This window comes from Anas platyrhynchos, chromosome 4, assembly GCF_047663525.1.
Source record: "Anas platyrhynchos isolate ZD024472 breed Pekin duck chromosome 4, IASCAAS_PekinDuck_T2T, whole genome shotgun sequence".
NCBI lineage: Eukaryota > Metazoa > Chordata > Aves > Anseriformes > Anatidae > Anas > Anas platyrhynchos.
In genome coordinates, this window is record NC_092590.1 from 30,200,078 (window position 1) to 30,213,707 (window position 13,630).

At 34.4% G+C, this 13,630-nt stretch overlaps 1 protein-coding gene across 2 annotated transcripts in view; it reads left to right on the forward strand.

The window, feature by feature from the left end:
• Positions 1 to 13,630, forward strand: part of SPOCK3 (SPARC (osteonectin), cwcv and kazal like domains proteoglycan 3) — a 191,659-nt gene that overhangs the window by 77,747 nt on the left and 100,282 nt on the right. For both annotated transcript variants that reach the window (XM_072037332.1, XM_038178733.2), the window contains exon 4: positions 6,020 to 6,134. In XM_072037332.1, coding sequence (XP_071893433.1) covers positions 6,020 to 6,134 — 115 coding nt within the window. The remainder of the gene's footprint in view (positions 1 to 6,019; positions 6,135 to 13,630) is intronic.

The following is a 13,630-nucleotide window of genomic DNA, read 5'->3' on the forward strand; positions in this document are numbered from 1 at the left end:
GTGGAAAACCATATGTCTTTAGGTTTCTTCGGGAAATAAGTAGCTTATGAAAGCAGGTAATATGAATCAATCTGTTCTAGATGTCTGTCTGCCATGGGTTGTAGCTTAGGCATATGACTAATTATTAATATTTTATTTAAAACACTTAGCTAATTTACGTTTCTGTCCCTTGCCTCTTAAAGTAAAGGAATTGAACCATTCATTGGTTGCTCAAAACATAACATAGGTTTTGGTGATTTTACTAAACCAAAAAGTCCATCTAGTTCTTTTTCTGCCTGCCTGAAACAAATCTTGAACTTCAGAGGAGGGGAATAGACATTAGGTCTGGAAACTTTGCCCTTTAACCTTTTTTTTTTTTTTTTTCCCATTTCTTTTTGCTGGTCATGGAAAATTGGGAATATGTCTGATTGTAAGATACTAGTACTTTACTGTGACTTTTAATATGGAGCTCTTATCAAGAGGATTCCTATGTTATGTATTGCTAATCTTGATTTCCTATTATATTCCCAATAAACATGTTCTGGATAATGTCAATTTCCGGGAGCACTAGCTGGAAATTAACTTAGAGAAGAGATGGAGAGAAGCTTTCCTGCACTGCTCTTCCAAATCTGAATGATAAATAAATAGATCCATTAGTAATAATTGAATCATTTTTTTCAGAATATTAATTACTTCCTTGGGATGTGAGGATAACAAATCCATATCCATCTATGAAAGTCACCAAGCAAACCTAATTCTGTTCCACAGCTTTTGAGCACAAATTATTTTTAATTAACAATATAATTTCTTGGAGAAAAATTATACATTACAAGCATTTCATACTTTTGCAATTGTTTTTGTGACAATGAAATTTTTCTACTTACTGAAATTTAATTGCCACTGCATTTGGTATTAATTGAGGAAAATATAAGGACAAATGTTAAATATGCATATAGGCAAATAACCTATTTTTTTCCTGAATATTAGGAGCTAAATAAAGCTGAATATTACCAAGTTAAGAAACTAAGATCAGACCTATATTTTTATAAGCTGGTCGTATCTGATTTTCTAGGATGTCAGCTGATACACTATAGCCACAAATAAAGAAATGATTTCTGGCAAGCCATAAACAAACATATTGCTAAGTTCTAGAGGCTCTTCATCATACAGGAGCCATCACCTATTTTTAGTGACAGTATAAATATGCTGTACGATCTAAGTTTTCATTTCAGTTATGAAAAAAGGGTGTCTAGTCTTCATGATTATGATGATAATTTAGTGAAAGTGACTCAGATTGATGTCTGTTTCATGCTGAAGAAAATAACTGAGGGATGCAAAAATTGCTCCACAGTGGGATTTTGACACTTATGATGTTTCCAGTGTGAGCATTAGGCAGCTTTATAGCTGCCTATTTTAGCAGAGGTTGAAAGCAGCGTGTTTTGTTGCTAGTGCAAGACTGCATACTTGGAGTGAGGTGGGGTAATGCAGGCACATTTTGTCAGCAAATACTAAAAGATTCAGTGAAGAATTGAAGACTTAATGCCATATATTTTCTAAATTAACTCGACTGATTTATAAGCTTACATTACATCAGTGATACTTTCCCTAGAATCCCTGGAATAAATTTATGTATTTTCTTAGTAGTTTAAGATATTTAGGATGACTCCATGTGGAGACAGGTCTTAGGTATGTCCCTGCAGTGTAATGGTAGTCCAGTTCCTACTCAGCATGAAAAACTTAAGACCATGTTTTTAGTAACTGTTTTTCTTGTGGTTTATCATTTTGCATGAAAAATGTCCATGTGTGTGCTTTGTCTACTTCAGATATGACATAAAACATTTTTTTTGTAATTATTTTGTTTCATGTGTGTTTTTACAGAAAGAAATGTCTATTTTTATAAACATCTAATTTATTTTAGTCCTTTCACAGTTGTGCAAATTACTAATGTAATTTGTGTTTATTTTATTTTTTTTTCATTTTTATAAAGCACGTTAAAAACTAAAAATGTGTGATTGTGCAAAATGTGCACTTGGAATTGCTCAAGAATTTCATCCAGGGCATCATAAACACAGAGTGAGTAAATACTCAAAGGTCAAATTGTTACTGTGTAAGGCTTGGATGGGCCCTGGAACAGGTTATATCCCCTGCCTTCCATTCCTTTTGGTATATGATAGCCTTTGGTAGGAGAGTGCCCAGTCTAGCCCAGGAAGTGGTTTGCTTTGGAGATGCCCAATATAGTTCTCTCCATCAGACTCTCCAGTCAACTCTTAGTGACAAAGACCTGCCTTTGAGAAGTTAATGGTGTTTTCATCAATGCCTAATTGGTAGATATGGTGTCTGAAGTTCCTTATAATTCATTTCTCTGAAGCCAGACAAAGATGTCAGGACAGTCTTTTGCCTCTGCAGAACTGTTTTCTAATACTAGGTTCTCAGCAATTTATACCCATTGCTATCTTTAATTTACAAGGTGCAGTTTGTGATTGAGTGATCCTCAGAAATGTTTTTCTTTTAAACACAGAATTCTGAACAATCTGGTTTATCTTTGGTGGAAACTGTTAAATACATAAGGAAACTAATGGAGTATCAGTGCTCAGCAGTACTGCTTCCAAGAAGTTTTTTTTTTCTTTTTTTTTTTCAAAATCTAGCATATTCATCTGTTGTCACTTACCTGGTCAAGGCCATTTTTCTAGGCTGTTTTCATTTGATCTCCTGGTTAGATCTTTGGGACTTCCACTGGATATTAAAACCTTAAAATGGTGGTTTGTTTGTTTGTTTTCCCCCCCTAGGAATAAAATCATTTTGATTTCAACAATAAATTAGAGGTCTTCTCCCCTAGTTTGATATCCATCTTTATGTTGTCATAAAGGCCAAGTGATAGTACCATCTCTTGGTTATAAAGTTGGGTCCTGCCTGTAGAAAGACATGTTACAGCTTGATAAATTTTGACTGAATTATCAAAATACATCTTCAGAGTCCCAAGAACTCAGGAAAATAAATAACCATTTAAATCATGTTTGATTTAAAGAACACTTGCATGATCTCCCCCATTCATCCCTTCTCCTGAAACACATTTTCTACTTGATACTGGGACTCAGCATCCTTGTATGATTCCAGATATTTCTTCTTGCTAATGTGTTTTTATTTCAAAAACCTATGCAGATTTACAAAACATTTACCTGAAACTATGTCAGAGTCATATTCAGGTATTGCTACTGTAGTGTCTCCATCAGAGAACTTTCTAGGAAGAAGTGCTTGAGCAGCACATTAAAAGATAATCTGTTCATGTTCATTAGGGAGTAACATTACATTCTGCTTGACTTAAAGCAGAGAAAGTATTTTCCATGGATGTTAAAACCCAAAGTACATTGGAGAAGGATACTGAGTATGCTTTCATTAATTTGAACTCCAATTCTAGTATTCTAATTCAGTCATTCTAGTCATTTGTTGCTGCATTTCCTTACCACTGGTTTAAGAGTTGTTGTAATCAGAGTTATTAACTACAGCTGGACGGCTCATTGTGAATTTCTGGCTGTTTTGCAGCAGAAATAAAATACCTGGAATAGGAATGCATCTGCCTGTATATATTAAGCTGTAATTAAAGAAAACTTCAATCTGCACTGAATTACTGTTGTATTAATGATTCCATCACTTTTCTCCTTTGTTAATAATATAATGTATATATTTTGTACAGCTGAATATACTGTTAAGAAGGAAATAAAACTGAAAAAGTCACCATTTAAACTGTATTTAATCCTGCTTAGTCCCCCAAAAATTACATGTTAAAACTATGACTATCAGCCTGGTCTTGTTTTCTGGGTGCATGCTTTGTCAGCCATATATTAATATCACTTAGCAGTTTAAATGAAGTTGTGGTTAAAAGTTTACTTTTGATCACAAAGAACACAGGAATATAACCTTCCTTTCAGAAAATATGTATGCAAATACACATTTTATGAACAAATCTGAAAAACAAGGGGAAAGCATTTCTGAAATATAACTGAACGCTGAACAGTAATCTGCTTAAGTGAAGGTGAACACAGGATAACTGAATATTAATTGTTTATAGATTTTTTTAACTTGATTTTGAAATTTGCCCTTTAGGATTTTCAGTACTCTTTCTTTAAGCTAGGGTTTGGTATATAGTTTCTTTTTTTTTGTTGTTGTTGTTTGTTTTTTTTGTTTGTTTGTTTGTTTGTTTGTTTTGGTTTTGTGTTTAATGCAAATTTAAAAAAAAAAAAAAAGTGGGGTGAAATGGGGAAGGCCTTCCATGTAAGAGAAGAATGTCCATAGGAACAAAAAAAAAATAGTTTGGAAATATTTAGATCTACCTGAAAAACACTGTGGAGATCAGAGAAGGGAAAAGTTGTTTTTTTCTGGCGAGAGTGAATATTGGCTGAAATTTTACAATCTACTGTATTGTCATGTAGACATGATTAGTCAGGAAATAAGCTACACAATTTTAATCTGAAGTAATGAAAAGGAATGTCTGGCTTTTTTAGTTTTATACCCAGAAATTAGTATTTGTAGTTTAAAGTGTAGTTCAAAGCTGAGGGTGTATTAGAGAAGACTGAGCTCCAAAAGAAACAGAAAAAAGAAAGCTAGAATATTGCAGGCAGAATTTATTTTTACAGAAGGCTACATCTTGAGAACTCTGATGTTGTTGCCATATTTGTATTCCTACCCTATCTTTATTTTCTTTCTACTTTTATTTTCTTATTGGCTTGGCTTTACTATTTCTTCCCTATTACACGTCTCATTCTCTGTTGCTTTCAGGCTTTTGTTTTTCCCTCCTTCTTGGTTAACTTTCCTCCCTTCTTCTACCAGTGCTTTTTAGATTGAGTGTAAGACCTCTCCAGAAGTTAGAAAATGCTGATTCAGACTTTGAGTTGATCAGTGTCAGGAGCATGACTTGGTGTACTCATACAAATCACTCATCTGCATATTTTAATATACTTTTTCTTTTATTTGAATCTCATCTGAGTTATAATTTCCGAGTACATTCAGATATTGTCATTATTTACCTATTAAGAATGCTTAGTTGGAAAAACCCAGCTGTATCTTAGCAGGAATGAGAAACTACTTTTACGGTAGAAATACCAGTATTTGGAGATTACAGTGAGAAAGTGGCAATTATTATAAAGAACATGGTGGTGAGTAATTTTATTAGCTACACAGCAACTAAATTTAGGCAATGGATGCTTTTCCTCTTCTCTGTGTTAATTTGCAATGGACCTGCATATTACTATTTGTGTCTCACTGAATTATTACTATACAATGTTGCTTTGTACATGTTACTTCATGGTAGAAATGACGTGAAAAGGATTAAGAAATACGTTTTTTTTAACTACCATTCTGGTTTACAGCTTTTACAAAGATTTTGTATGTGGGAGATGTGGCAGCCAACATCTGAATGAACAAATGTTCCAAACTGCTGATAAATGCCATTTGCCTGTCCTTTTGTCATATTGTTTTATTGTCATTTCAGATGTGTTACAGCTTTAGAACTATAACAACTACAAACCTAATTCTGTTTAGAAGTGATGCCACTGAAATGGAGAACTGAAGGCAACAGAATCCAATTCAAAGCATTTTCATTTAGAAATTAGTGCTTTGAATGACAAAACGGATGTGCAGGATTCCTAAAAGTCTTCAGCAAATTTTAATATCAAGAGTGTTTTTAACTACGGTGAAAACCACCAGCCTTTAGCTTTGTTACAAACCCTAATAAGGAGAGAGTTTCGTAGGATACGTAGTATTTTTATAAATAAGTAGCAGTGGTATTGTATGAGAGCATACAGGAATATGCATGATTCCTGAAGATCTGTTTTCCTTGTTAAGGAATTTTGTACAGTTTCATTTTGCATTATTGAATATGCTGCATTTTATCCTGATGAAGATCAGAGCCTTTCCTTTTGGCATCCTGTACAAACATCAGGCCAGCCCTCCTCCATGTACTTGGTGGGTTTTGTGTGTGCTGTATTTCTTTTTTTAATTGCATGCTTCTAGATAATTGTTAACAATTTTCTAAAATTATTTTTAGCTTTAGATCCGGCTAAAGATCCATGTTTAAAGATGAAATGTAGTCGCCATAAGGTCTGTGTTGCGCAGGATCAACAAACTGCTGTTTGCATTAGTCACCGAAGGCTTACACACAGGTAAATACTTTTAAAAGTTAATCCTATAGACATTTTTAACAGTGTTCATGACCGATTGTAAACCATAAGTATACTATAATTAGTTTAGTTATTTAACAACATATAAGCAGTGGTTTTTTATAAGTAATTATGTATGCATAATTTGATTAGATTGTTTAATATTTGATTTTTTTTAATAGGCTGGTAAGCTAGAGGGCGTACATATGTAAATATCACAAACTGCTGATGCAACTGTACTTAAGGAAATACTGTGCAGTACCAAATAAATATTGTGATTGTGGTAATGTCCTGCTGCTATGCATTGCTTTGACTTTTTCACTTCTTATATGAGGCTAGAGAATTCAAAACTGTTAAACTTTTATATAGTGTGCCTTTTTTTCTTCTATGCCTTCTTGTTTTGCATTGGACTTACTAAATATAAGGAACATATGATAGTTCTGCAGAATCAGAATGCAGATTTTCATTCTTACCATTTTCTTACCTTTTTTTTTTTTTTTTTTTTGGTGGAGGGTGGGTGGACATGGAGGTGGTGGTGGTGGTGAAGGGAAAGAACAGTTCCAGATCCTCTATTTATGTAAGTCTCAGTGTGGCAAATTTTTTGCACTCCTCTGGTTTTATCTGGGGCAGATAATGCATAGGTAGGAGGCCTGAAGGCTACCCTTAGTTGAATCATGAGATTATTGTTTGCTCAGGGGGTAAAGTCAAGTTGCATTTTTGACTTCAAATTGTACATTTTTTCATGCCTCATTTTGGGAAACAGAGCACAGTAGAAAGGATAGAGCCTCAGTATCACTAAACTTCAGTATTATGATTGAACTAAATATTTGATAGTTTCTTGCTCAGTAGGAGCTGAAAAGAGCTAAGGAAAACAGCGTCTTTCTTGTGTAATGTAAAAAGATAATTTTGAACTTTTTAGAGAGCCAGTACTGCATTGTGAACGATATAAGGAATGTTCTTCCTTGTGGCTAGTTATGTTTAAATACACCTGTCTTTTTCAAATGAGCAAGATAGTACATAGTGAAATTAAAAGTTTAAATTATCCTAGATCTGTAGCTGCAGATAATTAACAAAAACTTATTTGTAGAGTTATGCTGTGTCTATCAAATCTCAGGGTAGAGCTAGTCATTTTGGTTTGATAAGGTATTATGTATAATAAGTTGAAACAATTATTATCAGACAAAGCCAGGTAGTCTAATTTCAGCTGCATGTGAACTGCTGGGAATATGTCAGTGTAGACTGTGAAAAGACAATACAAATGTTCAAAATTTCTGAGGAGATATTAGACACATCATTGAAAACAGTGGAAAAAATGACACCTCCACTTTAAGTATACGTGCAGCAGGTAAAGACTGAAAACTTTTTAGTCTAGATGAAACTGCATATAGTGGTTGAATTAATAAATGTATTGACATCTGCCTTCATACCTGTATTATTCCTCCCACAGTCCCTGGCACTCTTTTTGAAAGGTAATATTTTACGGGGCAAAGCCTCTCTGAATATAGCACAATCTCATAATGGAAAACTTTGAAATGACAACTTGATGATTAACCCTTGTAATAAGCACTGCAAGTCTAGTTTTGTAAGCTAGGTTAAGCAATTCTCTGCCTACTTATCAAGTAGGCAAACCAGGCCAAGGATTTCCAAATGTAGATATCCCTGTTCTCCCAGGGTATTAGCCTCAAGGAGAAATCAATTGCTTTGTGCCTTCTTTCTAATGCAGTCTTTGACTTTTTTTGTAATGTGGTGGCACAAGAATATGAGTAGCGTATTCGCAAGCAGTGTTGTCTACTAGTCTTTTTTCCTCTGTTAACTTGTTTGTCCTTAACTTTTGTTTTATCCCTTAACTAATACCTACAATTTGCATATTGATTGTCAACATAGCCACCTGTGTTTGTTTTTTTTTTTTAATTTCCCAAAGGATTGTTAAATTATCAGCTACCAGGTTGTATTACCTACCTTTGTCCATTTCTAATATATCCACTGTGTGTATATGATATAATGGGATTAAATCTTCACAAAATTTCATCCCAATAATTTTCTTTCACCACTTCACTTCCTCTGTATGTGTGCATGTGGTGTTCTTCAAAGATCCGATAATTTAAATAATATCTGATTTAATTATTTTTCTAAGCAATTGGGGGGTGTCTCCTGGAAAATAGTTGAGACTTTTTTAATGGATTACTGAGAACTCCTTATAGGCACTATGCCAATAGTTTTCCATTTGGTCATATTTGACATGTAGATGTTCCTGAAATTATTCTCAAGAAACCTACACTGGAAAATTAGTTTTAAACACGTGAACTGATGAAGTGGCAAAGGTTATGCTCAAGAGAAAGTCAGGGAAGAGGAGACTGCATACCTCCAAGACAAGTGAAAGGTTGATGAGCACCTTTGGGCTACCTCTGGGATAGAAACCTGAGATACACTGATATAACTGAATAGATTATTCTGAAGAGTCATTGAGTTGAAACTCTCTGACTTAGTTAAAAGTTAAATTTTCCATTATTAAAAGCACTGTTTCGAAGCAGCAGTATTTCTTCGTTCAGAAATTTCTGTAAAATAATTTTGTCACTCTTTAAGGTAATATCATAGGCAGAGAGGTTGATAATCAGGGGAGGTTGATAATTGTATCAAATAGCAATTTCACTTTAATAATTTTTGTTGTTGTTTTATTAAAAAAAATGACTTGCAGTAAATATGCTTATGCTTGGATATTCTACTATTGAATACATTTATCTGACTGTGTTGTCCCATTTTTTTTTTGTTTGGTTGTTTTTTTAAGTCTCTACAGCACAATTTCCAAGTGATTGTAGCCATGTATAGCTTGCTGAGAGTATTGCAGTGAAGCATGTGGTGAGTAGTAGATATCCCAGCCATTTGGAAGGGTGTTAGCGATATGATGTGGCATGGTCCAACTGGTTTAATTAACGTGACGATACTTAGTACTGACTCAGCCTGTGGTTTCAGAAGTATTTCAGTTGGTATTAGACTGTGCTCTGTTGCATGATTCAGGTATGCTTGTACTGCAGTGTGATGGGAGGAAGAGGAAAGATGTCAGTGCATGTAAGTGGCAGCTTGAGAAACTGGTGTCTGCTGGTGATTAGCTTTGATCTGTAAGTTGCACTGCAGTTCTAGGAAGCATGTTTTGGAGAGCTGTGGAGACCTGAAGCTGTGTGAGGAAGAGAATGAGAAGACCTCTTGCTGGTTGCTCAGGAAGTAACTTTTCTTGAAACAGTTTGTACAGTTAATGTTAGTAGTTCTGGACATTGGAAGTGCGCATCAGTCGGTGTGCTAAATTTGGCACTAAAGCTTGGAAATGCTTGTAGAATTTGGGGATGACAGTGAGTGTTTTTCTATAGATCTCAATGGAACTTCCAAGTTATCTTTCAGAATACCTCTTCCCCCACCCCATCAAGACAGGTCAGAACATGTAGAAACTTACTGCTCCCCTCTCTTTTTTAGGTAGCGGTAAGTTATTTTTCTGTGAATAGATAGCTGTTGTCACTAACTGAAGAGGTGTTGATGCAGAAAACTGCAACCATTCAGAAAATCCCTTTTGAGGTCATCAGTTTTCGTGAGCTCAGGAGGTTATCATGGCATTCTGCATCGTGCTGCTTTGCTTCAGTTTCAAAGTTTGTCAAAGAGTATTTCTCTAGCTGTAGTTCAACACTTTATTAGATTTGCTGTATTAAATAGAATAGTCACAACATTTACAAAATAATTTCTAAAGAGTATTTTTAATAAAGAAAAGTCTGTTTACTTGAAGATGTCTAAGGTGAGACATTTTTCCTTCCAGTATATCAGAATATTCAACTTCTGCCATGACCTTCTTTAAACAGTTTAAACTGCCTGAGCAGTTTTGGGTTGAAATGATGTCTGTTTGGGATGCTTAAAGGCTGGTTCCTGATAAAGGCAGGAACTGTTGAACATCACCTGGTGTGACCTAGTAACAGTGCTTTTGTTGCTACAGTATCTCTTAAGGAAAGAGGCAGACATAAAAATACTGAGAAGCTTATGCACTTAGGTAAGGCTTACTTTTTTTTTTTTTTTTTTTTTTTTTTTATATATATATATATATAAAGGGTGCATTTAGATTCCTTGTTTTCTGATTCTGTTAGTAGAATAGATACGTATACTTTCTTGTTGTTAAGAGTATTTAATCACACACGTAGTTTCATGATAATATGCAGAGGGGGAACTATTTTAAAATCAAATGCCTATATTTTACTTTAAAAATTGCTCGTAATTGCTTTATATAATCTTCATTTATATTTTATTCAAACGGGGGAGATTACTTAAAGTAAGTTCTTAAATATTTCATGATTGTTTTAATGAAATGTCACAAATCAATTGCAAGAATTACAATTTCATGTTTTATTTTTTTTGTAATTGAGCTTTAATCATTCTTAACAACAAATCAAGATGTAAAATATGTTATTTTTAGTAAGGCTGACAAAAGAAGCAATTTTACTTGCAAACTTAGCAGAAAGGAAAATATTTGAATGGAAAATATTAAAAATAGTGAAACCTTAATACACAAACTGGAAATGATTAGTCTTCTCAATATTTGCTAGTTCTCAAATTGCAGTTCTGACTTTGCAGCTCACTGCAATGTTTTTCTACAGGCATTCTCCCTCTCTTGATTATGCATTTGAACGTGTGACAGAAAGCTTCAGTATGGCCCTGCAGAATCACTTTCCTTAACTTACATGAGTGGGAGATGATGTTTGCTGCAGTATGCTTGCCTTTGCAGGGTTTCAAAACCAGCCACTCTATCTCACTGTTCTTTTCATGGTGTGGGGGTCAGGCAAGCCTATGGTTTGCTATTTCTTCAATTTCTATGGCAGCAGAGATAATGTTTCCCCTCAGTCCTGAGGTGTTACACACAGGGCTTGTTTCCTTTTCTGCTAAGATGGCAAGTCCTCTTCTAGCGAGCTTCTACAAAGCCACATAATCCTGATGCAAGATCTACCTGTATTGTAAACACTGAACAGTATTTGACAAAAAGGTCAAAATAAGTGTTATATGTCATTGGTTGTGAGTGTAGTTTGCAGTATCACAGCTTTAGAAATCATTGAGGCATGATTATAGATGCCAAGTGTTTGTTGGCAGCAGGTAATTGCATTTGCATATCTGCTGGACATTACTTCGTTGGAAGCTGTGCTCTGGATGTGTTGTGTTCTTAGCTGTGTCCTGTGGAGAAAAAAAAAGTGTTTAAAGGGGAAAACACGCAGGATACATATTAATATTATTCATCTAAATGCTTCTATGTGGATTGCTGTGGGAAAAGAGTAGCTGCCTGTGTTAGAAAGTGTAAGAAGCAAATCAAGTCTGATGTGAAATAGAATTTTTCATTGATTCTTTGAAATGCTGGAGATTGATGTTAACTTTTCTTCTTTGCCTAAATGATGCCTTTACCATCCCTTTATGCTTTCACATTTATCTTTATTGTTTAAATGGTTGGCTTTATGGGGAAAGAATCTATAAAGTCTCTGTACATGCAATAATGAAATGCTTTGGAGCATACTTCATTCAGTTACAAACACAGCTTATAGAATATCAGAATGCAATATTACCAATATGGTGAATACAGTGGTGTGAATGTTATGGTTACAAGTGGGTTATTCATCATAGTAATAGAAATTTGCCTGCTTGTTTTAGCTTTCAATTGCTTCCCTTTCAAGAGAGATAATTATTTGATTCTGCTATACTGAGAACAGCTGGGAACAATGAGTTCAGCCTTGTGATCTTGGGGAAGGGGAAACAAGTTACCTTAATATTAAACCAGACAAGAGTTGGACAGGAAATAAAAAGGCGTGAGTGAAAATAGAGGGCAGTAGATGGTAATGGATATTATTGAATACCTACAATGGAGTATGTGCTCTCTATATACTCAGAGCAGTGAGTAGTAAAGGTAAACCCTTAAATCTTCGTGTACGTGTGGTTGCTCATTTGAACAAAGAAAGTGATACTGCAACACTTAGGAACTCATTAAGACCATGAAAAGCTGATAGCTAACTGGGCTTGGGAAAGTGGAAGAGTTAGTCTAGCAGCAAACTATTGTAACTTTGCAGATCCTGGTCAATAGTCTGTTAAATAGATTTTAAATGGACAATTGAAATATGACAGGACATCATTTCTCTTAAGAATAATATCCCGTGAATCACAGGCCATTGTGTTAAACTATGAAGTGTCTTGGTGAAGTTCTAAGCAAGCAAGTTAGCTACAGGTAAAAAGCAGGACTCTAGAAAATGTGAAAAATGGGACAGTTGCCTCTCAGCAGCAAATTTAAATATAACAATATATATGGGATAGTGCCTGTGGTTTTAGCTTGTATTCAACTAAATTTCTTTCACTGAAATTCTTTTTTTGGTACTGCATATTTATGAAAACAAAAATATTTACATCTAATGCTTATACATGAAAAAAATATCTATTTGCTTCAGATGTTCCTTCTTGCTTTTATCTTAAATCAGCTGCAGGAGACAATTTCCAAGAGAGGTTAATTCAGTTGAGAATGAGTCATTACACAGTCCATTCCAAGAATTGACTGTTTGCTAGAAGAAACTGGTGAAATGATGACTTGTTCAATAACATTTAGAAATACATTTTGTGTATAGCTCTGGAAATAGAGAAAATTGAAAGACAGTTTTCAACCAAAAGTATTTTCCTAGTAAATACCAGTGTCTTGATGTGTTATACCTAACCTATTGACTATTCTTGCACTGATTGATCCTAGTAGAATCTGATCAAACAGAATCTCTTTCTCTTCCTCTGTAAGTTAAAGAAATATGCTGCATAAATTTGACTGAATTTAACTTCATCAATGCTTGGATGCATTAAATTTATCAGTGCATTAAATGAATGTCCCATTTTGCTAGGGAAATGTAGATCTTTGTTTTGTGAATTCCCAACCATACATTATGCATTCCCTTCCACCCTCAATTATGAAGGTTCTGCAGTGCTTCAGTACTTTTTATGGATTTGTTTGTAAAATGCAGATCAGCATGACAGTTCCACGCAATAGGATAAATTGCAATTCTCTGCCATGTTACATCCATGACTTGTTAAGATGGAACTAAAATGCAGAAAGACCCACAGTTATTACTTGTGTACATTTTCTCTTTCTATTCAATTTCTTACCAAACACTTCTTAATTTCAAGAGCAGGAAACAACTGTAACACAATTCAGGTATTCCAGTTCCAGTACTTTTTTTAAACATCTTTATGTATAGGGAATCTCTATGGAAATACTTGGCTCATTCCTTGAGTAGCACGTTTTTTTTATTTATTTCCTTTCTCTTTGCATATTATGCATTGCACTCATTTACAGTTCCTTCTTTATCTTGTTTTTATATGCTTTTTTTTTTTTTCTTTTTTTCTTTTTCTTTCTTTGTGATAGCAGCCTATGCAAACATCATTTTAATAACTTAGGGAAGATGTGTATAAGATGACTAGGATTGTCCTGCCATAGAGGTGTGCAGCTTTTTGGATCT